This window comes from Ostrinia furnacalis, unplaced genomic scaffold (genome assembly GCF_004193835.3).
Source record: "Ostrinia furnacalis isolate ACB-3 unplaced genomic scaffold, ASM419383v2 OfSCF1253, whole genome shotgun sequence".
Taxonomy (NCBI): domain Eukaryota; kingdom Metazoa; phylum Arthropoda; class Insecta; order Lepidoptera; family Crambidae; genus Ostrinia; species Ostrinia furnacalis.
Genome location: NW_021131492.1, coordinates 404,028 through 431,902, shown reverse-complemented (window position 1 = coordinate 431,902; position 27,875 = coordinate 404,028). Strand labels below are relative to the sequence as shown.

Sequence of the window (27,875 nt, the reverse complement as noted above, 5' to 3'; positions counted from 1 at the left end):
TCTTTCATTGAAATATAAGTTGTTCTCCTTTTCTTTGTATCTTAAATGGATAAGTTTGTCTTATAACTACGTAGTTTAGAACCGTTCACATATCGATAGAGTCGATAGTTTCGCAAGTTCGAAGCGTTAGCGAAAATACAAACACCTTACACTCTAGACCAATTTTTTGTAGACGATGTTACAGTTTGTTGCTGTTTCGTACTTTATTAATCTGTTCAAACCAGAATTAGTTGGAGTAGGTACCTACTACATCAATCAAACATCACAAATCAATTTCGAATCAAATTCTACAGGCAGGCCAGGATAATTTCGGAAAATCTTTTTTAGATACTATCAGAAACTATGACCTACTGTTTGTGAGTTTTAAAATTAACCGGATTTGCAAAACACTGCTGTGAACTGTGAACACCGAAAAATTGGTCACGTGATTTCCTTTTATCCATCTTGCGTTCAGTTTATTCCAAATCTTCGATCAAGGAGTCCAGCTCCTTCTGCAGGGTCATAGACTCCTCCCTCTGCTTGAGCACGTCATCCTTCATGCGGTCTACGTTGGCCATGAGCAAAGCGTTGCCTTTCTTCAACGCGTGAACCCTGGTCTCGTGCCTTTTCACTCGTTTCGACAAGTTCTCTTTCTTGTTTGGTAACGGCGCGTCCTGAAACATGATTATGAAGTCGTATCAGTAACACGTTTATAACAAAAACTTATCAGCTAAAAATTGAAGTATGGGACATGAGAAAAAATAATCTTACTAAGTAGGTATTAAGGTAGGTAGGTATCTATATCTATCTGTGTCTACCGATCCTATCAATCAAGTATTTAGTAAAATTATTTATTCATGTTATTTTATTTACGTCAGGTACCTACTTAGGTACACAGGTGTTTAACTTCAAAAGTTTATTTTCTCCACTTTGTATGATAATGATAGATAACGATTTCTACTAATCTGATAAGTCGGTAAATTAAGTTATTATTATTACTGTAGTAACTTGCAGTTGCAGCCTTCTAAACTCTAGCTCTAATGCTATCAAAATAACATGTACCTAGTTTGAATCAGATAGGTATATTACGGTATCAATAGTAGGTAAAATAGACACGGGACTATTCCCACCTCTCGTTTCCACCGCTGCAACTTCTGTGTAGCCAGGATTTACAGCTTGACCGCCAATAAAAACAGTAAAAATGGTAAAATAGACAGTAGAATCTCGATTATCCGGATATCCAATTGTCCGGACTCATTTTGACGGCTCTAATTACAAAAGGGCCTGTCTGTACCCATCAAAACGGCATCGCCGCCTGTGGTCGGATCGGCATCGCCACTGCACCGTAACACGGTAGGTACGGACGTTTTTTTGGTTCATTGCTAAAAGAAATGGATGTACCTAATGGTCTAAAATGATGTGTATAAAACCCTTTCTATAGTAAAAAGTTAATTATTGTTTGATTTTACTTTGAAATCGATTATCCGGATTTTCGATTATCCGGAATATCTACCCCGGATAATCTGGATTCTACTGTACTGAAAATTTTCGTTATTTTGATCTTTGTTCATCATGACTGAGTGTAGACAAATTATTGTTCTTACCTCTGGCTCGCTCTCGCTCTCAGTTTCACTCTCCGTGTCCTGCTCTGTTTCTGTTTCAGTTTCCTCTTCTTCTGTCTCACTCTTCTTCTCTTCTTCTTCTTCGGACTCCTCGTCTTCTTCATCTTCGTCATCTGAACCGCACTCTTTCATCATCGCTGCCATCTTGTCTACTTCGCATTTTAACTCTTTGTACTTTCGTTTTTCTTCCCTGAAATTAATATGAACCGTTGAAGTTTAACCACATTCAGGCTTGAATGAATTGAAATAATCGCTTAAATTTTTTTTGGTGTGATCCCGTGCTTTAGAGAAAGGCACGTTAGAAACCATTATTATATTGAGATCGATTGAATAACTCTATCATCACGGGCGATTAAGTAAGTAGGTTAAACATAGGTCGCTATTTTGTTACGTCAAAATCACGCTAAACTTGGGAGAGTCAAGAATTAGAACACTTACTTGAGAGCGTATTGCTGGTTCTTCAGGGCCACCTTGAAAGCCATTCGCTCCCTTTTCATATTGTCTTGCTTCTCCTTCAAGTGTCTGATCTTGTTCCTCATATTCCTTATTTCCTTCTCTATCCTCTTTTGTTTCTTTTCCTCGCTTTCCTCCTGTAATATGAAAAGGATTGTTCTCATTCAATAAAGCACATTCAACAAAGCACATTCAACATTAAAGGCTGTTGATCGTTGATATTGAAAACATATCTTTATTGATTTATAATCTTGTAAGAAGGAGGGTTCTATTAGGTATTTAAATTAGCGTTACGTTACCTAACACGTTTGGTGCAGGGAATTCCCCTATCGTACTTTACAACAACAAACAAGTGCCAATTATTGATTAATCTAGATCATTATCTATTTAAATTAGTATGCAAGTACCTAATTATACTTAACTTAATGAAATTTGACAGTAATGATTACATGGAGATAAAATTAATACTTACAGGTTTATGATTAGATTCATTAAGAACACTTAATTTGAGTGAATATTGATTCCAGTCCATAAATAAGTTTAGGTAGGAACTGTAAGTATAAAATTACCTCCTCTGGTTCAGATTCTTCTTCTTCCTCGAAGCTGTCGTCTTTGGTGACAGACAGTTGCTTGATCGCATGACTTGATCTTCTAGATCCAACGTTCGTCGGCATGATACCCTAAAAATCATCGTAAGCCGTTATCAACTAAGTATCATTAGATAATTGTACTTATTCATTTCGCTGTTCCTTATCTATAATTTCAAAAGCCGTGTCCGAGTATGCATAACGTAGTAATTTCGATTTAAATTCTTTGTTATGGTGTACTCTTTTAGTGCATTTAGATTTCTATACATACCAAATATAGCTTGCTCTAACACCGCTTTGAGACACTACACGTTATATACACCTAGATTCGGTCTAAGCAGTCAAGCAAGAACATTTCATTAGCAATAAAAAGCGTTACCTCATTATCATAGTTATAACTATTAGTATAAGCAGCAGAAGTACCAAAGTTGTTATTAGCGTCAGAAGCGGTTCTCCTCAAATTTTCAGCCTCAGGAGAATTTATGTCTATGTTCAACAACCTACATTGCTTCTCAAACTCTAACTGCCTCTTTTGGTAGAAAGATAAAGGTTCTTCTGATAAATACATCTCTTCGATCTTATTCTGTAAATATGTTAGTAAAAGCATTAGTTAGTGCAATTCAAACGTTGCTCTTGGTTAAGTTTAATTTCAATAATTACCGATAAAGCTTGCTCCAATTTTTTCTCCAATTCTGCGTTCCTTCTTTTCACTTCTTCTAATTCAGTCAATGCAGTATCTCTTTCTTCTGCTGCTTCTAAATACTGTTTTTCTAAATTATCAGCGTTTTCTTTTGTCTTTTCGACCTCCATCTTTAGGTTATTGACCAGTCTTTCGTCGTAGGCATCTGTTACCGATATAACTGTTTTATGCTGTTCTTGTTTGATAATAGCTCGCTCTCTTGCTAATTCTGCTTCGAGATTTTGTATTCTTGTTAACAAACGTTTATTTTCTCTCTCTTGTGCCTCCTTATTTCTGCAAGTTTATTATTTATGTAGGTTCATTACATAGGTACGTTAGTTGTATTATGTAATTAATAAACATAAGTTTATTTCTTGTAACTTACCTAAGTTCGATTGCAAGCAATTGTTTTGTTGATTGCAAATCGTCTCTGACCTTATCAATATCATCCATTTCATCAATTTCTTCTTCTTCTGCACTCGGCACCTAAAAATCAAACAGAATAAAGATTTTATATAGATCGGTTTTGTTCGCGAGGAATTGTCGGTGAAACAGACAGACCAACTATGGTTTTTTTCACATCTTTGTATCTAACGATATTGAATGAGTTTATCGGACATAGATTAGATATCTCGGCTTTGTGCCAATTAGCTTATTTACCTCAGCAACAGAAACTCCTGATGGTGAAGCGGCAATGTTAGCTTGAGACATCGACTTCTGTACTTGTTCCTCGATGGTCATCTGTCTCCTGAACTTCCTCAGACCCTCCAGATTTGGTTTACTCCTATCATTTGTTTTGACCTTCTTCAGTTTGATACCTTTATTGATTTCTTTCAGAAGCTCATTGTGGGAGTTCGGCTTCTCTGACTCGAAAATAAATTGATCCTTATTCTTCACTACCGCTGCTCTGGTGATTATGGGGTTTGATCTGTAAATTTTATGAAAAAGACGTGTGAAAAATTTGACTTTTGTTTTATGGATCTCGAATCTTGGTGATATAAATATAATTTCAAGATTTTTTGTAGTTGTTTAGATTGTTTGTAAAAATATGAAAAATATATAAGATCTAAAAAAAATACAGTTTGTATTGTGCGGGGATCGAACTCACGACCGGACGTAGAGATCGTAGTAGCCGAAATCTTAGCCACTGCATGAAATCTGACGCCGATGTTAACCCACAATATTTTAAGAGATATTAAAATACTCATTCACCTGTCATTACAAACTACATGTTTCAGCTTTCTGCCTTGCTCCACCTCCTTCATCATGTCGCTCCAGTCAGGCCGCTTCCTTGGCCTGCTGCGGAGCTGTTCCAGTCTCTTCAGCTTGGTTGGGTCCACCGGCGCCTTCTTGAAGTCCGGCGGTGGCGGCATCTTCGGCGGGAGCGGCGGCGGCATCGGCGGCGGCGTGGGCTTCAGTAAGCCTGATGGAATAAAGTTTAATGTAACAGAAACGAACACAGGAACAAACAAAGAAAATACGAAATATAAGACAGGAGGAGAAAAAAACAAATGAAAAAAGAAAAGAAGATCGGATATCAGTTATGTAGCACATTATGTTACTAGTGGAGATGGAGATTAATCTGGAATGGGACTTAATCTTCGCTAATCGACTAGAATTTTTAAGGTCATTATGAATGCTTAAAAAGGTAATAATAATTATAATATTGTTATTAGGAATTTACCTTGACTGATAAAAAGTCTAAGTTAGTAGAAATAAGATGACGCTAGTTTCAGTAATCCATGCGATTACGTGTACCTTATCATTATACTTAATCTATAGAATCACCGATTAACGGAATTCTGCTTGAACTTATCATTGAACCTGGTGTTGTATATTTTAATGCAATAGATAAACGCATGTTATTGAAACTTAATTTCGTATACCGTTCACATTTTTACATTTTCTAAATTACCACCTAAAAATAATAGTAACCTTTTCATTACCTTTAAATAACTGTCCCTGAACGTCGTCTTCGGCCATATTGATTACACAATTAATCACAACAACACAAAAATATATCACAAATAGTCAAAATCACAGCATATTCTTAGTAATCCTATTAAATCTTAGTGCACTAGGACTTCAACCACGACATGCCTTCGTCGCACCTGATGCACTTGCGACGCGGAACTGGCCAGCTATTTTAGACCGAGTTTAGGGCATAGCCGCACAAGAGATGAAAAGGTAACGATCTATATCTGTGTTCAGACGAGGACATACCGACAGAATGTGCGGACATTAGCAAGGAATTTGAGGACGAATGTGTGCCTTAAGGATATAGAAATAAAATTCAGTTTGTCCATAATAAGCATCCTCTGGATGGGCAAAGGATTAAGCAGCAGTAAATTTTACCTACCAGCAGTATGTTGTCAAGTGTAGAGAAACTTTGTTGCGTACTCTACAAAGTATGTACCTTACATAAATGACTTAATCGAATTGATTATTATGAGAAATATTGATAATGGTCACTTCAATTCTTGGGAGGCCGATAAAATAATAAATAGCACTCAGAATTTTTTTTGATAAATTTTCATGCAATTGAATTCATACGAAACGATAAAAATAACGCTTGATACGAAAAATTATCTGCCGCATTTTGGAAAGCAATTGCATGGTATTTCATTTTATTGGTCGTGATAAGATCTGTGTGTTAAGCAGAATACCTTACAAGGATTTTGTTTCAAAACTAAATATTTCAGGTGCTTAAAGTTGCCCATACCTACTATTATTGCCTTGTCTTATTTGTGCTTAATTATATTGATCTAACTCCTATTTTTCTATAAAATGTAAAAAAAAATATTTTTTTTTATCTCAAGATCATCCCAAGCCCGCAATCTCATTCGTCTCTTACACCTCTACCTGCCAAAGTCGAATTTGATTGATCCGCGTAACCGCATTGCGCGTGCGTCGATCGGAGACGCAATATGCGCTAATTATAAAGTCGGTGGGAAAGTGCTAGTGTGTCAATGTTGGTGTCACACCAGGCAAATAGACCAACAAAGTGCTGGATCTATTCTCAAGCTTGATTCATCGCACTACTCTATTTTCATCAAATCAACTCATTAGTATAGCAGGAAATAAAATACACGTAGTCGCACATGTTGATCTAAATTAATAAATGACTAATAAGATTTATGTAGAGTAGAGGCATACTCTAAAGGTGTTTTGCCTATTAGTGATATCAGTTGTATTAACACCTTATACTTCTTGATCAAAAAGTAATGAACGGTAGTGTATCTACTCGTATTGCCTATGCTATGATATGCGTTAGAATTGTCTTGAGTTTGAATCGAATAGTATTGTTTAATTAACAACTGTAGTTTCAGAATTTGAGCACACTTTGGGTTTGATCATCACTTTCCATCGGGTGAAATGCAAGAGCTTCCATGTTAGATAAAAAATAGGCTAGTAGCCTAGTTGTTGAATTATATTAGCTGAATGAAGTTGGCATTTATTGTCAGAAATATCTCCAGAAAGAAAAAGGACCATCCAATTGATTAAAAAAACTTACTTCTTAAGCTTTCATTCTTGGTAAGCGTGTGTCCCTTGGGGATCTCGTTGGCAAGGGTCTTGTCAATATTCTCCTTGACTCGCTCATGAAGAGGATCCCTCCATTTCTTGACTGGCTCATCTTTGGACGCCTGCTTCACGAGGGAAGGTTTCCTTGGTGGTAGCTGGAATTCGAAGAAAAGTAAAATAATAATGATCTAGATTAAACAACAAACCAGTCAAGAGTAACTATTAGATATCAATATTTTACTTGCGAAAGAGATTATAAATTGGAAAGATCTTAAAACATTTTCTCTTTTAACTAAATTGTTTGCCAAATGTATCTGTAAAGCCAACTGTTTGCGAATCGATAAATAAATTTAAAGATAGTACCTTAGACGGAGTCTTTTCTAGTGGGGTCGGTGGTTTCGTAGCCATTTTGGGTTTTTCTTCTACTTTTTCCTCTACTTTGGGAGTGGCAGCTGCTTTTGCTGCCGGTTTAGTTTCTTTTTCTTTAACAGAATTTGTAGCAGGTTTGTCATTTGTCTTATCGTTCACCGAATTTGATTTTGCCGTACCATTTTTGTCTGCTGATTTTCTATCTACTATAGTTACGGATTTCTCTTTGGCTTTATCATCTATAGTCCTTACGCTTCTTAGTGTGGGCCTTTCTGGTGCTTTATCGTTTTTGTCTTCAGATTTTAGTTTTTCTGCAGATTTTAGACTGGATTTTGTGAATCTTGGTTTTTCATCTGCTGGTCTTGAGGCTTTGTCTGCTTGTTTAGCCGCCGAAGGTTTGACAAGTTTGTCTTCAACAGGCTCTGATACTCCGTTTTCTGATTTGTCGCGTATAGTTGCTTGCTTCTTCAGTGCAGCTGAAAAATTAAAAAACCATCAATTAGGATTTGTTTCCGGTAGTGGGTAGGTAGGTATTTTCACTTCCTACTTATTGATCTCCTGAAAATAGGTTCATTAAATGTTACGCTTGATGCTCAATTAAGTAAGTTACTAAATTGTTTTAGTCAACAAAGACTTATTTGAAAGTATATTGAAAATTATTGTGAAATGTGAATCTTGTAAAGCTTACCTAATCTTAATGTTTTGGATATCGGATTAATATTCTAAAATAGGCAAGTAATATCTACCTATTACTTAAGTGCTGTTTGATAACAGCTATCGTTATTAGTTCAGTAAGAACTGAAGATTAACTAAAAATCATTGTTACTTAGACCATCAATCATGATATCGGACCGAGTGATTTCTGACCAAATGAATTATCTTTTCGTCTTCGCAAACATATAGGTAGGTCATTATTAATTTATTAATGCAATGGCTCTCACTAATAACGAGACATAAGTCTAATCTATAATATTGTATAAATACCTATTTGTAAGACGAATACATGCAAAGAAGCTAGTTATACTTCTAGAACCATAATCTTCTACTACTACTATGTGAAAAATTTGTGTACATTTGTGCGATAGTGTTAATGATGGAGCAAGCTCACATTGAAGATGACTATTCACGAGTAAAGAACATATTTTGTCATTTATTTAACAGTTCGTAAAAATATTTCGATAGGCAAGAAATTTAAAAAGCATTGATGTGTTTCTCTATGTAACTATACCACACAACACATAGTGTCAGTCTACAAAGGTGTAGGTAGAGTCTAAACCCTAACTGTTACAATATTATTAATATTCATGTGAAAATTCACAAAAATAGTGAAATTGATGGAAGCACGTGTCTCGCGACGTTGCATCGGCATTCGACGTAAATAAACACGTTCGCTGCCAAAATGGCGGCCTTCGCTATTTTAACTCCAGAAACTCCCTATTATATGGCCAAGTGGCCACGGCAAATTAACTGATAGTGGGCGAAATTTACCTTTAGGCTACATATGATTTATTTGCCGAAGTCAAATTATGTTGGTGCTAATTTGGATCTGCCAGAAAATTTTGTGACATCTCTATTTAATTGGTTTTGACATAAAATATCAATACCTAAAGTCGCTTTTAGATTCGAAATCACCATGATAACATTGAATGGAATGATTTTGAAGCACTAGTTGCCATAGATGTTGGAATAGGTGGAAAAATGCCTTTTTTTCAGAAATTATACCTAATTGCTTTATTTGTAGAGTCAACGTAATTAATTAAAATATTAGAACTATAAGCATAAAAGTGATCTTGAAACACTTTGTATTTCAGATGCTATGAACACTATATTATGATAGGTATGGTAGAGTCTTCCATATTTTATTCAAACCCGTTCGACCATACCGATGTTATCATTCAAACCTTTTAAAACTTTTTGTTGTGTTTTAACAGAAATGTTTCTTTTCAAAAGGATGTTCTGGAAGTGACGCTAACCCTCGCATAAATCAAGCCGTAATCTCAACATCACGGTTTATTTTGTAAAACTGTGTCCAGTCTAAAAATACGCGGTTCGCCGGCGTCGGCCGCCGAAAATACACACACTACGGCACGTCATGATACGACTCAACGTTTTTCGAATCACTTTACGTTCGTTTTTGTTTTGATTACTTTTTCTTTTCAGGAATATTTTTACGGCCAGTGTCTTGACTTGCAGCTGTTTTTTTTATATGTCAATGCGTATCTTTGTGAAAATTGCTGGCCAGTTTTCTAAATTACAAACTTGATGGATCTTTAAAGACAGATGTTACACAGGTAATTAACAGTAAATTAACCTAAATTATTTAACTAATCAGTTCGGAATTGTCTATCTATCTAATATAAAGGTTGATTGTTTACTGATTTCAACCTGCTGGGTATTAGATTCCTTATCGAGCAATGAACTTTATAGAGATTATATCAAACCTAGGATCTTTAAATATTTACGAAAATGTTTCAGCTAAAACCTTAACCCCCTTTTAATAAAAAGTTACAACCTAATTAAACACTGTTTTAAATTGACATTTCCATACTAAACGTCACTTTATCTGCGAATGTTTGAAAGTGTGGTATCAATATTGCTGAATATCGTCATAAAATAGCAATTTTTAGCTGATTACATGACTTTACTATCAACGAACCTTGATATTATTGATAATTGATATTACACGCTGGCCTCGTCTCAGAGTAAGGCTTACCCTTGTATTAATCCAAACAATAACACATGTAACATTGGTTATTGGTACTCGTAGCTATGAATCATTACATTATTTATTTCTCTACTCATCGAAAGCCAATGAATAGTGCCAAAGCTTCGAAAAGACCCACCTGATATTATTACAATGCCAGTACGAAAACACTTTTGTTTTTTCAGAGATCACTTGCGATGCGCCTAAAACACTTCACTTGTTTTTGAAATAGTGATGGATTTTTTCACTGATTCAAATAAGAAACACACCAACTTGGTTCGCTTTCGTATTCCAGACTAAAGTTTGAACGCTTTCGGAGAGTCCATTATTCAGAGCCGTGTCTCCTGCCAAAGTTTCAGGTGTTTACGTCACATACACATATATATCAACGCAGATATACAGATATAATAATATGCAGTGAAATATGGCTCTGGGTAACGTCAGCAGAAAGGAAGAAGAAAAATGTCGTCTGGATTGAAAAATAAAAGCGTTATTTTTGGTTAAATTGGTATTACCTATCAAGAATGTCTTTTAGAACTGGTAAAAAGCTCATAAAACTCATTTATTATGCAAGTAGGCTTTTAAAAAGCACTTTTACACCTCCCACTCCCAGTATCAACCCTACCACTGCTTCAGGACAGTGCTGAGAAAAAGCAGCTTAAGAAGAAAAACACATAATTTTCATAAGATAAGAAGTACCTACTAATCTCTCTAAGTTTCCCTTGAACTTGACCTGTAAGTACTTAATATGTAGAGCTAAAATCTCATATTATGAAAATTCTCATGAAAATAGACAACTTCTGTATTGTGTCTTGAATGAGTAGGCCTACATACTTATTTCTGTAAGTTCCATGTGTAGATCTGGACTCAGTGGTCAAAGGCTCGTCAGGCACGATATATGTATTTTGAAAACTTCAGTGAGCTGAGTTTACATTACACTAGTGAGCGCGTTTCAAAAATGTATGAAAATTTTAGTTTTTGAACGTTTCCCGCTTGGGGCGCTGTACAATCCGTCATAGTGAGCGCGTTTGATGAAAACTCACACTCAGCCCTCGGTAGTGTAACTTGCATGAGTCTTACCAACTTATTTCTGTAAATTCCATGTGTATGGACTTTACCCACTTAGCACGTGCTGGTTTATAGTGAAGTGGTCATAGTTGTATAGTTTCCCTAAAAATTCAAATAGTTATATATTTTCCTGTTAAGTTATACAAAACGTATAATTATGACGTACCTATTCTACATTGATGATAATCAATACAACGAGTACAACGACCTTCATTCGATTAGTGATCGATGGTTCAGTGGGCGGAGTGTGAGTTTACATCAAACGCGCTCACTAGTGAGCACGTTTAAAAATAATATGAAAATGTTAGTTTTCGATAGTTTCCCGCTAGGGGCGCTGTACAATCCGTCATACATTTAATGTCATTTTTTGACGCGCTTACTGGTGAGCTCGTTTGAAAAAAACTCACATCAGCCGTCGAATCATCCACAGACTTATTGCTTTCGTTCATCAAAAATGAGAGATCTCTTCACTTGATTTGAGTAACAAATTGTTGGATTGGTTTGCCGGTTATTTATTTAGAATCATCATCAGGTCATTCGTCGAATCGGTCGATGACATTCGTCAGTCGAATACGGTCAAATACGGAGTTTGTTTACACTGGGTGGTTTGCCAAATGCACTCGATTGAAAAGGTTAACACCTAAGTACATGGATTCACGTCATCCACAGTGTTTTCAGTTTATTTGTCTTTTGTTTTGGTGTGTCAATGACACTTGTAGGCGCTGCGAACGCGTAGATATCACTCTTTTAATTCAAAATAACAAAATGTTAAATTAATGGAGGAGTTAACTCTAGGGAGTGATTCTGGTGCTAAACTACAACATTTACTATGGAACTAACATCAAAATCTCAATAAAACATCACTATGTTCTCATCATCAATTTTGGTTAATATGGCCATATTATACTGAAAAGAGTGGTAGCTTTCACTTGCCGATGATATCTTTGATTTACAATAAAGATCAGGACCTATTTTATTAAAATGTCAGTGTAACATAACATGATTTACATTGAAAAATACATCGATATTACATATTCTTGGTTATTTACTACTAGCTTGCTGACGGTACACGCCTACACATTTTCAGCAGGGATAATGACGTTTTACGTGACGCTAAAATGATAAGTGCCTAGTTTTTTCTTGATATTATTGCGATTATATGATTTTGATGACATTTAAGAATATACTGATCTACTATCTTTCAGACCAGAAAATTGTTGAAAGTGTAAACATTTTCTTTTGAACGTGGAACAGCTTTCGTTGCAAGTCGTACCTGTTTCCCTGGCTAGCACCAGGGCAGGATGAACTTACAATTCTTAAACTAATTAAATAAAAAAACAATTGTTAAAAAAGGTAGGTTTCAGGTATTGCAATTAATATTTTGTTCTTAATGCATTTCTATATTTAGAACTTCTTACATAGAAGAAATAATAGGTTAAAGCACATAAATTGGTAAAGCACTTTAAATTCCAGGTCACAAAACACACTTTGATTCGCAAAGTTTACATAGCCCGGTTTATTTCCTGTAGCAACAAAATTGGTAGGCATCTGGTTAATAAGAATAAGTTTAAGTAGGTACCACACCCAAATTTAACTATGTTAATTGAATCTCGGTGAACTGACCTATCTTCATCTAAAGCGCATTGACCAAATTCTACAACTTTTAAACTAAAAAGCTTTGCTTAGTAAAACGTGATTCAATCTTGAGTTATAGAGATAAACGCCCGTATTCACAAACATTACTATGAGGTCTGTGCGCGTGGACGCACATGGTGACACACGAACCAATCACAGAGCTCTATTCAATGCTGTGCATTCGATTTGCTGCTTCACTTAAGCAAGCATCGTTTGTGAATACGGGTGTAAGAGTCGTTAACTGCCGAGACATTATCCACTACTGTGTCCATTGTTCGAGGCTCACCGGTGAGCCGCATGGTGTCCAACGCGTTATTATTAAAATTCAAAAGACCAAAAACCTCAATCTATGCTTGAAAAGCGAATCGCTTGTAAGCTGGAAACATTGAATTTTCGGATAGAACCAGTTTATTTTGTAACCTGTAATTGGTACCGTTTGAAAGAGCTCGTGAAGCACTTTCAGGATCAGTAACCGGTTTATCGATATCTTGTATAGTTTAGAAATAATCGAGTGTGATCACTTATCGTTTCCACCCTGTATGGGTTAGGTCGTTAGGTTTCATTTCTTATCAGGAAATGATCAAAAAGTTTCTGAAAAATACCTACATAATTATTAATTATGTCTAGTTTGGAAAATAAACTAGGCGCCATCTTTAATTTTACATAAAATAATTCCGTACGGAGTCTGCATTTAAATGTATGCTTTATATTCTGGCAACACATTAGTAATATTTCGCGTGCGTAGGCGCATATCCTTGGCCGCGTAAAGTGCGTGATACGAAGCCCATCATCCTGCGTCAAGACTTTGGATGTCATAAAAAATAGATATTAACTGCCATTTTACATTGAAAATTACGAGGTGTTTAATAATAAGTTAATAAAAGATTAGAGACGTTTCAATTATATGCTCACACACTACTACTATCCAACGATTTGTGCACCGCCTACACAATAATAAAGTTAGCTTTTACCTTACGTTACATGCAATAAAGTTTAAAATAAATAGGTATCACTTACGTTTCAAAGGCTTCGGTGCTTTAATGGCCGGTTCCTCAGCCTCAACGGTCTTCTCCGCTTCAACGGTCTTCGCCACTTCAACCGGCTTCAACTTCTTCTGGGTCCACGGAGGGGGCGCCTCTGAGTCCTTGTCCTTCACCCACGGAGGCCTGTAGTTCTCCCTCTTAGGCCCTGTCTCCTTGCTGACGTTGCCGATCGGCATCGTGGTGTTCTGTTGGATTGTGACGTCACTGTATTTTTGTTGTGTTGTTAAAGTGTATTGTGTATGTGTGATGTAAGACTGATTCTTTTTTAATCAAAAAGTATATAACATTAGACTAAAGCGCTAGAGATACTGTGGATGTACGAGTATTCATATTGTTTAATGAGAAAAGCTTTCAAGCACAGTCAAGTTGCCTTAATTTGTTTTGAACTGTATCTACTACCTATTGCATGTTTTGGTGTTTCTTTTAAGTTTTATTTCAATAATTAAAATCGAAAAAACTTGGCGCATTTTTAATTGCTTTTTAAAATTTTCAGGTCCAACTTTAAACAATAAACCTAACGACGTCGAACGTGGGTATTTCCACTCAAGCTTTGTGAAGAACTGTGTAAGTGTTTCGTAGCAAGTGAAGTTTCTTGTAAGATCAATGAAAATCGGCAATCTCTTTCAAGCTATGAAAACGGAAGACTGAACCGAATGTAAAGCAAGCATGAAGGTTTTAAAAAGAAAACTTTTCAGGGTAAAATCTGTAGGACTACACACGTTGAAACAATAAGAAACTAAGTAAAAAGCTTCCGGATTCAACTGAAAAAAACTGTACAGTACCTGCGACAGTATTCTTTTTAGTTTATCCATCTAACACTGAAATAGAATTTCAAGGCTTTCCGCCTATTTTCACTTCAAAGTTTTCCTTGGAGCAAAGTTTCTTAGCTGTACTACTTTATCACATCACTTCATTTTGTTTATAATAACTTTACACGAATGTTCGAGCAGATGATTCTAAAGATTCAAAACGTGACTTCTAATCGGATGAAAAAATTATACTATCGTGTGATTTTGAAGAAAATTTGGCAAAACAATCGGCGGGCGGGAATTCATTCAACATTAGAAGATATTTATAGAGGTGCCGCACGCTGGACGTTTGATACGAATCGCATGAGCTACGCGAATCTTTCAGGACTATCTACCGGGCGACTTGAAGATAGTTTTTACGTAAATAAATAAATTAAACTTACAGTTTTATTTGAAAATGCTATACTGAGGTCTATTCATGTTCAATTTAAAACAATTTAATAGTTGTTCGCTCTCTTCAAACTGAACATGGAAGCAAAATAACCTGCTGAAAAAGTTGTGACTATCTTTCGCCTTACTGGCGATTTCGGTCGCATGAAGTTTTAAATAGTTATCTTTATTCTGATCATAAGCCTATGACTTGTTCTGACATTAAAGCTATAATTTTATTTCTGTTATCTAGTTTCATCAAAATCGTAGAAAATTTGGCCTTAAAGCCCTACAAAGCTCGCAGGCCAATTCAGCAATCAACGCATATTGTCGGTCAACTAAAAAAATAATTTTGCATGGGATAATAAACATTTAATTAAGAAGGTAGGTATAAATAGTTTGAAACTGATAATACACCTAATTTATGAAGGATTTTAGGTAGGTATATTCATCCAACAACCTACTTCATTAGATGCATTAGAGTTAATTAAGCACACGCGTGATACTCAATCATTGCGCGTCATTAAACAATAACTGATTTTATCTATTTGTGAGAAACTGTTTTTCCCCTCTAAATAATAAACACAATGACAAATCATTGTACAAATAAACAACATTGACGAATTGTCACTGATATTGGTGAAGACCCTTTAATTGCCTATTCTAAGTAGAACTCTTACCCCTATAGGTACATGACTTACATCATGTAGCTATACCTACTTATTGAATTGACTTCTTAACTATGAATGTAATAAATAACTAATATAAAAAAGATGTGTACCTATTTCTGACGAGTTACTACTCGTTTCAATTAGTTATAGATATTTAATAAGTTCCCTTTTACACAGATCTATGGTTGGAAGACCTTAAAAATGCATTTAACGATAAGTAAGTACTTTTACATAACAGGATTTTCAGCTACACATAAGTACCTTATGTAGTACTTAGTACCTACTTAACAATCATTTTACAGGTTTTTCAGCTGGAGGTATCTTTAAAAAGGCAGCAATTAAATCATAGGTAGGGTTTCTGATTTCTCAACCTATTTTTTTTCTCGAGTTTCGAGAATTCTCGAAGCCAAAGTCTCGAGTTTTCTCGGGTCTCGAGTTTTTTAATGAAAACTGCTGAAATCGGTTGAAATTTAATAAAAACACAGGTTTTTTTAATCTAATATACCTACTTTTATGCACAACAATCAATATTAGAATTTAGTACCACTTATTTTGGTAAGGAAATAAACAAAAAATAAAATCTTCTTTCATAATTCATATTTACTAATATAACAAAAGTCATAAAGTCGCGTGCACTTTAAAGATAAATAACAATAAAAATCTGGAGCTACAATTGAATCACTTGTTTTCTAAAGAACACAAGTCCAAATAGCAAAATTACGATACATAAATAAATTTTCAATTTTTTTAGACTAGTCGATACCACGCTTCCACGCAATCTATGCACATGTCGTGGCAGCTTTTAATTAAGGCTACACTATAAACACGTATTGTTTTCAATGTTTTTTCCAGATAATTGTGTTGGTCTTGTTAGCTGTCCTTAAATAAATAAATAGTTTTTGTTATGAACAAAAAAATATTTTTAATAAATTTTTAAATTTCTTACAGATAACGACTTGAATAAACTTTACGAGGAGGCACGAGTACCTAACCTAACGTCTGTTAGGTAAGGTAACTGTCTAGTTAACAAATTCAGTCAGATTAAACATACGAGTACATAATAAATATAGCATACTCGTTGGTGAACATTATTACTTAGTTTTGATTGAGATCATTACTACTTGCAAATCAAATCAGTTAAAAAAGGAAAGACTAGGCCACTCTAAAAGCAACGTTGACCTATTAAATAATAAAAAACTTACTTTTGTCTAAGAAAATCGGCTTTCAAGAATATTAAAGCTTCAAAACCGAAACTCGAGAATTCTCGAGCTCCGGCAATTTTTTTCTCGTCTCGAATGAAGCCAAATTTCTCGAGTTTTCTCGAGTTCGAGAAAGCTCGAGCAGAAACCCTAATCATAGGACAATTTACTATTTATGCTTAGTTTTTTAGCTCCGTGAAGCAATTTCGAAATTCATTCTGTCACAAATGTTACTTTCGTCTTTTCTTTTATTTAATAGCAAACAAACCTCTATACCTATGTTACTTTGTAGGTAGGGGCTGTAATCTTTGTATCATTGCACGAGCCTCATCAACCAATCACTAGTGGTGTGACTTCATACAAATGCGTTGTAAATAGTGTCGCGTTGATTTGATTTATAAAACGCGGTGCGCTGTTCACACGACACTTGGCAACTTGTTTGTTCCATGTTTTGTTGTGTAATAATACATTTGATATTTTATTAATATATTTTTAAATTATTAAAATTCAATAAATATTTTAAAGTTTTAACTTGTTTTTGTCGATCTTCCTCAAATCTTATCTTAGGAGCTATTAAAGTTAACATAAGTTTAAACTCGTTCACATTTAGACACATTATTTTGGACGGACTAAGTATATCATGGCTAGTTTATTTCTTCTACGATTATGATTCCAGTAGAATGCCTTTATCGTCTAACTGAGCTAAATTTTAATAAAATTATCCCCCACTACTAAGTATAAGGACGAGAGGTAGGTGGTAAATAATAAAACTTAAAATCATATAATCAAAAGATAATTATTATGATCTTGTTGAATTGTTTGAATTTGAGTCTTTTGAAATTCATTTTAAAATTAGTGCCCTAGTCAAATTTTATTTCATGAATTAAATATTAATAACAGCACTAACAGAAGGGCATGGCAATATCACATTCTACAAGGTCATTAAATCATTGTGCGCCTTAATTTTATCTTTTATTGGAAATTACTTTCCTTTTAATTCATATTTTCAATTAGATATTGTTGATAACATACCTACTCCAAATATGCTTAATTACATTTTTTCAGTGAAAACCTGAAAGCTTTTTACATAATTTCCCAGCGTTCCAGCGTATCTATGCATAAAACGTAACCGCTCATTTTATCGTCTATTATTATCATCCTTACAACCTATCTCTTACATGTAGTGTAGTGTACGGTGTTCACAAGTTACGCACTTATTAACAACACACCAACTTGCACTGTGAGAGTCAGCTCGTCATATTTTGGGGTACTATTTTTGAGAGCACGCGCGAAAAACAAGCGAGAATATAAGGGCTTAGTTCGGGAAGGACTGGACGCGACGGCGTTCGCGCGTGCCTTGAAACTAGCGACGGAATTTCATCTCTGAACAACTCTGGAACTTATAAATAGTGCGGCAAGATGGCGGGTTTCGTCTCGAATTCGGGAGCAGATCTAAGGATCGCCGCCGTCTCCACCCGGTGCATTCGATGGCGCGCAGAGAATGTGATTAGTCATTTGGTATCGCATCCGACGTGTTAATGGGACTGAAACTGCGAAAACGAAAGATAAATAAATTAAGACATTCAGAGCTTAAAAACAAGACTGTGAATTACTGATTAAATGCCAGGTCGTTTGTTTAATGGCATATAAAAATACCTAATTATATTGTATGATTATGCTCTCAAGCAAGTACCTACTAGGACGCTGTATTTGATTTGTTATTTTCATTAATAAGTCAATCAGTTTGATTATCCACAGACAGACTGTAGAATAAACTCTAGTACTTTTATTTTACAGATGAAATCAAAATATTTGAACCTTTGTGCTTTCACTTCGGCCTGATTATTCCATCGTGAGATCTAGACCAAAAGCTTTCAAGAGGGTAAAAAATCTGAGTAAATTTTAACTCATCATCAATACATAGTCAAAAGCTTAGGTAGCTTTGATTTTGAATTGCTGAAATTGTTATAGGTAGAGTTCCCACTTTTCGTATCTAAACGCATAAGTACCTAATAACGTAAACACGCATCGACCAACATCCATCGACGCATAATCTTCTGCATAGCATTTAGCGCCTTATACGAACTGCATAGCATCATAGCATGCCACTGCGTAGCGCCAAGTGAATAAAGCTCGTGAAATGGCTTTTTCACTTACCCACACTTTTGTATTTTGGTGCTTTGTAAAAGACTTATTATATTCTGTATCTGCTTTAATGTAGAGTTTTAATAAAAACTATACACGTAAATAAATAAAGACTTTAATAAGATGTAAAGAAGAAGAAGGAAGCTTGTTTAGCTCTTCTATAATTAAAAAAAGCGTTAATTTTGCGTTTTAGTATTTATTCGACATTCTTCTGTCTGCAGTAGGAATAATATGAAATCGTAAACTGTGACACTAAAGAAAAGTCGAAAATTAATTTTTTTCGTATATGTACAAAAAAAGCTCTGCTAATTAGAGCTACAGCACCGCAGATTTAGAACAATATACATATATCTTCACTAGTGACCCGCCTTGGCTTAGCACGGGTGCTAAGCATACATATAATCTTCCTCTTGAATCGCTCTATCTATTAAAAAAAGCATCAAAATCCATTGCGTAGTTTTAAAGAAGCATACTTAAGGACAGACAGCGGGAAGCGACTTTGTTTTATACTATGTAGTGATGAAAAATATGTCCTAGATCACGCAACGTTATGATGCAAGCAATTATCCAAACAATGCATCAGGTACCAAGCATCTTGATCGATCACAATGCGCACCAATAACTCTGTAATGGGCTATCATGTGATTTACTGGCGCCCGTCTTCCGGCCTCGCCTGCTTACGTCAGCGAGCTTTCGGCCACTCCTGCGCATAGTGTTGGCGGAACATCGACGGAACAAAAAACGTAGACACAGACACTTATCCCTTTTTATATAGATTTTTCAAACATGATTCTGGAGTAGACATGTAAGAAAAATATAGGTTTTTCCCTGTAATGGCGATTTACTGGCGCCCGTCTTACGGCCTCGCCTGCTTACGTCAGCGAGCTTTTGGCCACTCCTGCGCATAATGTTGGCAGAACATCGACGGAACAAAAAACATAGAGACAGACAATAAATTATCCCCTTTTTTTTAAGCCGCAGATGGAATTTTATTTTCAGATTTTCTTTTATACGTAGGTAGGGCATTTAAGGAAAGATGTAGGTTTGAATGCAATTTTAAATACAGCTATATTTTTTTACTATTATACATTAGAAAACTAGTTGATACATAAAGGTACTTACACAAAATAATAACAAACTTGTTAATATCATCTACACAAGGTGGTAGGCAGGAGGCAGTTAAATACTTATTATCTAAAATTACAATTGGCACATTTTTAGGTTAAATCGACATTAAGTAAGGTGATGGACAACACTATTTTTACTGAATCACTGAAGTGTGAACAGACATAAGATCAATCTAAATTGATTATGTATTAGTCCCAAATTGAAGGTCACTGCATATGTTATTTTTGATTGTTTCCTCTGGCTGGAGGTTAGACTACCTTAATTAATATACCTACTTAGATTTAAACAGTTCTATACCTACCTACAGTTTATACCCACAGCGTGCTATGGAGAGAGCTATGCTTGGTGTTTCTTTACGAGATCGAATCAGAAATGAGGAGATCCGTAAACGAACTAAAGTTGCTGACATAGCCCGACGGATTAGCAAGCTGAAATGGCAGTGGGTAGGGCACATAGTACGCAGAACTGACAGCCGATGGGGCAGCAAGGTTCTGGAATGGAGGCCGCGTACCGGAAAACGCAGCGTGGGACGTCCACCCCCAAGGTGGACCGACGACCTGATAAAGGTAGCAGGAAGGCGCTGGATGCAGGCCGCTACCAACCGTGCGATGTGGAAGTCATTGGGAGAGGCCTATGTTTAGCAGTGGACGTCCTATGGCTGAAATGATGATGATACCTACAGTTGTAGTAAGCTGTGTAAGTACAGACGACGGCACGTCAACGTAACCACTGTGGGTTCTTGTGCAGTTGTAGTAGGAGAAAGTTTGCAACAAAAATGGGTAGCCTGATGTGCTGTCGTGTGTACATTAAATTAGCTTACAGCTTAGCGTTAACATAGCGCCTATTTGTTCCTTCGTTTCAGTCAATTGACCCAAAGATTTCCATAAGTTGATAATTAACCAAGATAGCAGGACAATAGCAGCTCATTGTAGATCCAAAGCTTTGAATGCAGTTCTCTTTCTTCTCAAAAATTAAAGAATGTTTTCTTTGAGTAAAATTACAGTACTAAGAGTAGGTACATACCTTTCAGGTGGCATTACAATATTCCACCCTGTATAGTAGCTGAACTATCGTTATTTAACACAGATCAACAGAAGGGGATTTACAATTAATTATGACTCATCACTACTATCATTGATAAATTGAATTATATTCCGACCAATTCTTTATGGGGTTAATAGGTTATATAATTTATAACTGCTATAATAATATAATTTCTTCTTCAAAACACCCCCTGAGGCTCGGTACTTTTTATTAAGTATGCTATATTGTTATCTTAATTGACTGATAAAAAGTTTGTTGATTTGTACAAAAAAGTTGATTCAAAGTCGTTTTATTTTTATTTTTAAGAACAAATGAAAAAAAAGGTGAACGATTGATAGTTAATTGTAATAATTGTGACTGATTTAAAAATAAACATTCAGTAAATGATAAAAAAAACACTTTAAAACAGTTAATCGTCTGAAAACAGATTTTCAGGATAGGATTTCAGTAAATTTAGTACTCACTGAATAAAATCTGTGTTCCTTGGTAAGATACAAGCTCACTACATGCCCACTTGAGAAGGGCTCGCGAAAGAGGTTTCCTGAAAAATTGCTAATTGGGGAAAAACTAACCTTTTCCTATGGGACTTTTGTAAAAAATCAAAAGATTAAAACGATGGTATGATTAGTTTTTGTTTGTTTTCATTTAATTATAATATAAAAGGTATGGAAACAAATGAGATACGAAATAAAGCAGTAGGTAAGCGAGCTTGTTGATGACCTTAGATTTCATTTATTAACGCCTAAAATATTGCAAAAAAATTAGCCATTGATAGATCACATAACGTAATATTAATGCAACTTCCTATTCGTATCAATAGTCATAAAAGATGATTCAAACAGATAAACAAACACGTGAGTTGATGAACTGTAAAAACTATGTCACGGTCCGCGACTGGCCGAAAGCCCCCGATTCTGCGAATGGTCATTGAGAGAAATGTTGAATGTAACTCCCCTTATTTTTGTCCCTTTTTCCTCTTGGCTGTTGTTATTACTCATTTAAAATGACAATTAGGAAGCTGGACAAATGACAATTAGGAAGCAAGATTCTAATGACACGCATAAATGCCACGAGTATCAAAAAGGACACTGACTGACTATTTGAGCTTTTTGTACTCAAGATAATAAACCTATAGGGATAGTGGTGTACCCTGACATTCCCCATTTTGTAATTATTTTCATGTAGACACATCTTACAGTCAAGGAAGAAATGCACTAAAATTATTTAGCTGAAAAATTAGGGACCACACACGCAGGCAAGTGCTAAGGCAGCTAGTGGCGTAACTAAAGGATGGCAGGGCTGGCAAAATGCCACAGGCCCACGAGCCGAGGGGGCTCCGGGCCCAAGAAAAAAGTAAATATCTCCACCAAAAGCCTCCTCTAGTGGGATAATGACATCCCCTTTCCTTCTACCGAGTCCCAAACCTCATTCCGCCCTACCACAATTCCGCCCTTCATACGAAATGGAGTTTGGGCATTGGTTTGGTTTGGTCTAGTATTAGCTTAGCTAAAAAAACTTTATTCTATAGCTCGCAGAATTGCACCACATTTCATGAAAATGGGAACAAATTAAACCAAACAATAAGGAAACAAGGCATCATTCATCTTTTGAACCCAAAAAGTACCGAAACTATGACTAATTAAATTGACAAACTTTTCCCGGAGTTTCTGTAAAATATAAAATAACGTTTCTACCAAAAGATGTCCACTGCTGGACAAAGTCTAAAAATAATATTATAATTTATTTTTAGTTTAAGTACCTCTATTATTTATTAGTAACAGTTAATTATAGAGACCGAAAGGGTCTTTTTTGAACTAGAAAGTTTAGGTTACTTTGAACCCTGTTCTATTTTTCTATAGATAGGTAATACGCAGTTATAAAAAGACTGGTTTTTGAATAAGGCTAGTAGGTTTTTAAAACTCTGATATTAAGTTCAATTTCACTTGCAGTGGGATTAGCACTAAGTGCGGTGTCTTTTCTTGGTGAAGCCTTAATCAAGTGTGCAGGTAGGCATTGTTAAAAAAATACAAACAGAAATCGATTCAGTAATATCGTAACAATCTTTAATTATAAGTTATCACATACTTTGTACTACAGATAACCGCCCAAACTCCCTGAGAAAGCTTATTAAAAATCGATCCATTTTCCCGAAACAAGATCTTGATCATCAAGATACGGTTATTTCCCTCGCGTCAAGTGACGATCGAACCGTAAATCACAGTTCGATAGTATCTGCGCCAAATTATCGTGTTAAGAGCTCATTTACTTATCTGTCACATAGTAGGCATAAAACACAATATATACCATTCACAAATAGAACCGTCCATCAATCGCTCTCCATCCCGGTACGAAAGACGGGCGCTGTGGAACTTGTTTTTAAAAAACTTAAAAAAATAGAATAGGTAAGTTTGAAATTCGTTTTTTTTTGCTTTGCTTGAGTACACTTAAGAGCACTGAACTCGCGTCATTTGTTTTTTTGAAACAAAAATAGCTGATTAATGCAAGCGTTAAAATGTCAATTACCTACAAGTTACTTTTTGGTTTGTAATGGTCTTCGAATTAGCATAAATTAGTCATTTTGTAATTTTTATTGCTATCAAGTGTAATATTTTTGGGTGGGTAATATTTTTTTTTATCCTACTAATATTATAAATGCGAAAGTATGTATGGATATCGGGATGTTTGTTACTCTTTCACGCAAAAACTACTGTACGGATTTTGATGAACCTTAAAGAATTATTATATTATAACCCAGAATAACATACATATAGGCTGTAATTTATGACGATTTGTGACAAACTAAATTTCACGCGGGTGAAGCCGCGGGCAAAAGCTAGTAATGTAATAAAATACTCGGTAAACATATTTTAATTTGTAAGATTTAACAAGCTAGTGTTTATCTATCAAATAATTTTACTTAGTTTAGTTTGAGTTGATAGAAATGTCAGAAGGGTATCAATTTAGCGATATAATTAATAATAGGTAGGTGCTTGAATATTTTTTTTTATTATTGCTATTCTTTACTGTAATTGCTATTCTAATACATACTTTTGTTCCTAAAGTAACAACCAGTACCTAACGCTGAATACAGTAGTTGGGTACTTTAGCAAATCATTGTAATAACAAAGAAATAACTACGTACTAAACATGTCATTGTACCACTTGAATATCAGACTCTTATCATTGATAACGTATCAATTATCAATTTATCTTCATCTTGACATTTGAATCAGTAGTAGATAATCTAAGTGATAGTGCTTAACTTCAGTGTTTCCCGTACTACAGTTAAAGTACGTCATATACGAGTAAGATTATAAAAAAGTTTTTATGAAAAAGTGAAAAAATAACGCCCAAAACCCTTTCTCTACTTTAAATATTTGATATAGTTAACTAGGATTTTCCCGTGGCTTCACTCGCGTTAAACAACACCCCAGCATTATCCTCGATTTCATAATAAAAATAATAAAATTGCGGACTGAAAAGGCGCAATCATTCGGAACAGCGCTGTATTAGTTACCTAAGTACAGTCGACAGCACCTCGCTTTATATGTTTTTGTTGCTAAATAAATAGTACCTATTACAACACCGTAAGATACATCATTATTCAGCATGATAATGCCGTTGTCTATCTGTACAACTCATGTTTAATAACATATGGTGACTCTCCATAATGCGTCGTGTTCGCATTTTTGATGTGAATCTATGAACCCAAATGTCATATTTTTAGCTGCCTGAAAAGCCATTGGGGGTCTATAAGTACTAGGAAACACTGATATTGACAAAGATAGATAAGATTATAAACAAATACGTAGCATTTATGAGTGAATGTTGAGAGAAATAACAGATAAATGTACTTTAGAATAAATAAAATAAATACTTAGTCGCTTAGATAGGTAATAAATAAGTTATTCAGTACTAACCTAATGTATTTTTTCAGGAAAAATGGCCCGTCTTACATTAGCTGTTGTTATCATTAGTTTCATCTTCAGCTGCTCGACACACCCTACAAACAAATTGGCGAAGACCAGCCGTGAGTACCATTTATATATTTTTAAAGCAAATTAAAGCAATCAGTGTCAATGTAAGTCGGCCTTTTTGTTTCCAAGACTTTCTAAAGTTTATTAACTCCACCTAATTATTTATTAATTGGCTGTAATATGTTAAGCACCTACGCAGAAAAAACAGCGCCTGCGAAAAATGCTCATAAATGGAAAAGACTTAGCTTGAGTTTCACCACCAAACTTTAACCGTAGCTATAATGGTAACCGGTGTATTTTGTATGGAGTTTGACAGATCTTTGACGTTTGTTAAAGTCAAAGTAAAATGGTGCAACCCAGCCTTATTCAGGGCTTACAGTAGTACCCTGTTGTAGACATTCACTAGTTAGCGCCACTAGCGAGTAACAGAGACTTTAGACTGGGTTAGACGATTATCACACTGCACCGCGCTCCGCCGCGGTCCGCGTGGCGACATATAACGAATCCCGCGCGCAAACGCATTGTCAGTGTGTTGTACCGCGCGTGTTTTCTAAACAAACTGAGGTACTTGTATATAATGATTAAATCTGTCGTCCCGCGTACCGCGGCGGAGCGCGGTGCAGTGTGATAATTGCCTTACACTATCACTAATAAAACTGTCTATAAACATCAAAAGTTTGACAAACTCTATACAAAAGACACCGGTTATGGTTATTTACGGTTAAGGTAAACTGGTAGCAATTCAGCCTTACTTGTTGGTAGCGCCTCATCATATCACATTCAAACATCATCTCTACATATTTAATTGTTTACAGCCTATAACTTCCCGTTCGTGACGAAAGAAGAATGGGAAGGCAGGCCCCCCACAGATGTATTCCCCATGGAAACTCCAGTACCATACGTGGTGATTCACCATACGTACATACCTGACGTGTGCTATACGTCAGATGAGTGCAAATCCGCTATGCGGGGCATGCAGAACTTCCACCAGTTGACAAACGGATGGGCGGATATTGGATACAGGTAAGATACCATAGAATACGTCACAAAATTTTCCCGAATCTTTTGTAATCTCTGGGGCGTAAGTAACGAGAGACCGTCTGCTCGTTTGCCTCCTGTCACATAAAAAAAAGAGAAATGACAAGTCCTGGAAAAGCTCTGAGAACTGAGAGAGATAAGAAAGTTACTTTTATCTTATTTTAACCCAGTCTTATCTTTAAAATCCTACCTAAAAGTTATATACACAAGTACAAACTATATATGTATAAAGCTAAATGACGTAGTATTTAAAGCCAGCTCTATATAAGAGCCAAACAAAAAGCAAAGCCATATCAATGATACGAGTATGTACGCCTATCGCCTTACGTACTATTCACAGCAAAAGCTTTTTTAGCATACCCTGTACGTACCACCAACGACTAGTAACGTCTGCTAACATCATGTGCCTTTACTCCTCTTACAATCAGTATTATTTTAACAAGTGTAAGTAAGTCCCTTGTCTTTATGCGGACTCTTGTTTAGATATATTCCCAACTCTAATTTCCACTTCTGTAATTCCCGTATAGCCAGGATCTACACTTAAAAAACAAACAACCGTAACTTTTCTGTCTTTGTAATAAGAATTTTCTTTCAGTTTTGCGGTGGGCGGAGATGGCAAGGTATACGAAGGTCGCGGATGGGAAGCAGTTGGCGCCCACGCTGTAGGTGTGAATACCAGGAGTATCGGGATCGCTCTCATTGGAGACTTTGTTTGTGAGTGTACAGAGTATTTTTATTGTGATTTTTAAACTGACTGACTCACTCATCACGAAATCTCAGAAACTACAAGTGCTAGGAGTCTGTTTTCCTTTTAGAATGTAGGTGCACACTAAGACAGGATTTTGCAAAATCAACCCCTAAGGTCGTAAAACGGGATCTACGTCTACGCGTACGAAGTTATGTTACAAAGACCAAAAACGCAAAACTCTGCAAGGATATTAATTTATTACTCTTTCACGCAAAAGCTACTACACGAATTTTGATTTCGCTTTAAAATGTTGTAGGTCTTCGGAAATAAAGCCGCGGACAGTTAAGCTAGAAATAGATTCAAGAACACGAAGGTTTCCAATACCAACACAAGTCTTAACATTTATAAAGCAAATAGACTTTGGGTACTCAACCTGTAACAACCCATTTTTTCTTTGCAGCAAAATTGCCGTCGGAAACTCAACTAGCCCCAGTACATAAGCTGATCGCTACAGGAGTCGAACTCGGGTACATCAGGCCCGACTACACTCTCATCGGCCACCGCGCGGTGTCCGCTACCGAGTGTCCTGGAGGAGCCCTATTCCAGGAGATCAGCACGTGGCCCCACTTTGACAAAGAAGTATCCGAAAACCAACCGACGACTGAGGCTGTTACACAATTAAATTAAATTAAATCATTACCTTTTTACTATTGTTTTTCATTTGTTTAGGAACATTGAGTGATTCTTGGACTGTCCAAAGTTGGACACTTTATTTTGAGATTAAAGTACACTAGACACAAACCTAATCTAAATCTACATTGTAGCCTTTCAGTTAAAAACAGTAATTTTATAAAATACATCGCTAAACCATCCATTTGAACTTAAAAACCAGCTTAAAGCGATGCGACTAACAAATGAGGGATCCGTTTATTTTCCTACACCTACATGCGTGCTAGGACAACACTTGCCCTCGCTTACATGTCTTTCAAAACATTCTCTTTATTTTCTGAGCCTTAACATTTTTATAACATGCTTTCATTGGGCAAAACACATAATAACAATAATAGCTTTTCGGTCATAGATCAGCATCAGCTACTTACAGCCTAGGTCGTACCTACTTACGTGAACCATTTGCACGGCGTAGAG

General features: G+C 35.7%; 2 protein-coding genes across 9 annotated transcripts; one reads left to right on the top strand and one right to left on the bottom strand.

Moving 5' to 3' along the window:
• Positions 1-39: 39 nt before the first annotated feature.
• Positions 40-27,875, bottom strand: LOC114352111 (sarcomere length short). 8 transcript variants are annotated; one of them, XM_028303570.1, is made up of 13 exons: positions 27,852-27,875; positions 13,636-13,846; positions 7,206-7,687; positions 6,835-6,997; positions 4,533-4,743; positions 3,981-4,248; positions 3,706-3,806; positions 3,302-3,614; positions 3,021-3,224; positions 2,624-2,734; positions 2,040-2,191; positions 1,584-1,791; positions 40-653 (listed from the first exon to the last, which is right to left on the bottom strand). In XM_028303570.1, exons 1-13 carry the CDS (start codon positions 27,858-27,860, stop codon positions 456-458), a joined length of 2,631 nt encoding a protein of 876 aa, XP_028159371.1. In that variant the 5' UTR covers positions 27,861-27,875; the 3' UTR covers positions 40-455. The 8 variants fall into 8 exon arrangements, with proteins under 8 accessions (XP_028159371.1, XP_028159373.1, XP_028159372.1 ...); XM_028303572.1 differs by lacking the exon at positions 27,852-27,875 and adding an exon at positions 17,888-18,093; XM_028303571.1 differs by lacking the exon at positions 27,852-27,875 and adding an exon at positions 17,924-18,093.
• Positions 23,325-27,436, top strand: LOC114352113 (peptidoglycan-recognition protein LB-like). Its single transcript, XM_028303577.1, has 5 exons — positions 23,325-23,428; positions 24,964-25,056; positions 25,819-26,026; positions 26,637-26,755; positions 27,190-27,436. The coding sequence occupies exons 2-5, from the start codon at positions 24,969-24,971 to the stop codon at positions 27,414-27,416; spliced, it is 642 nt and encodes a 213-aa protein (XP_028159378.1). The 5' UTR covers positions 23,325-23,428; positions 24,964-24,968; the 3' UTR covers positions 27,417-27,436.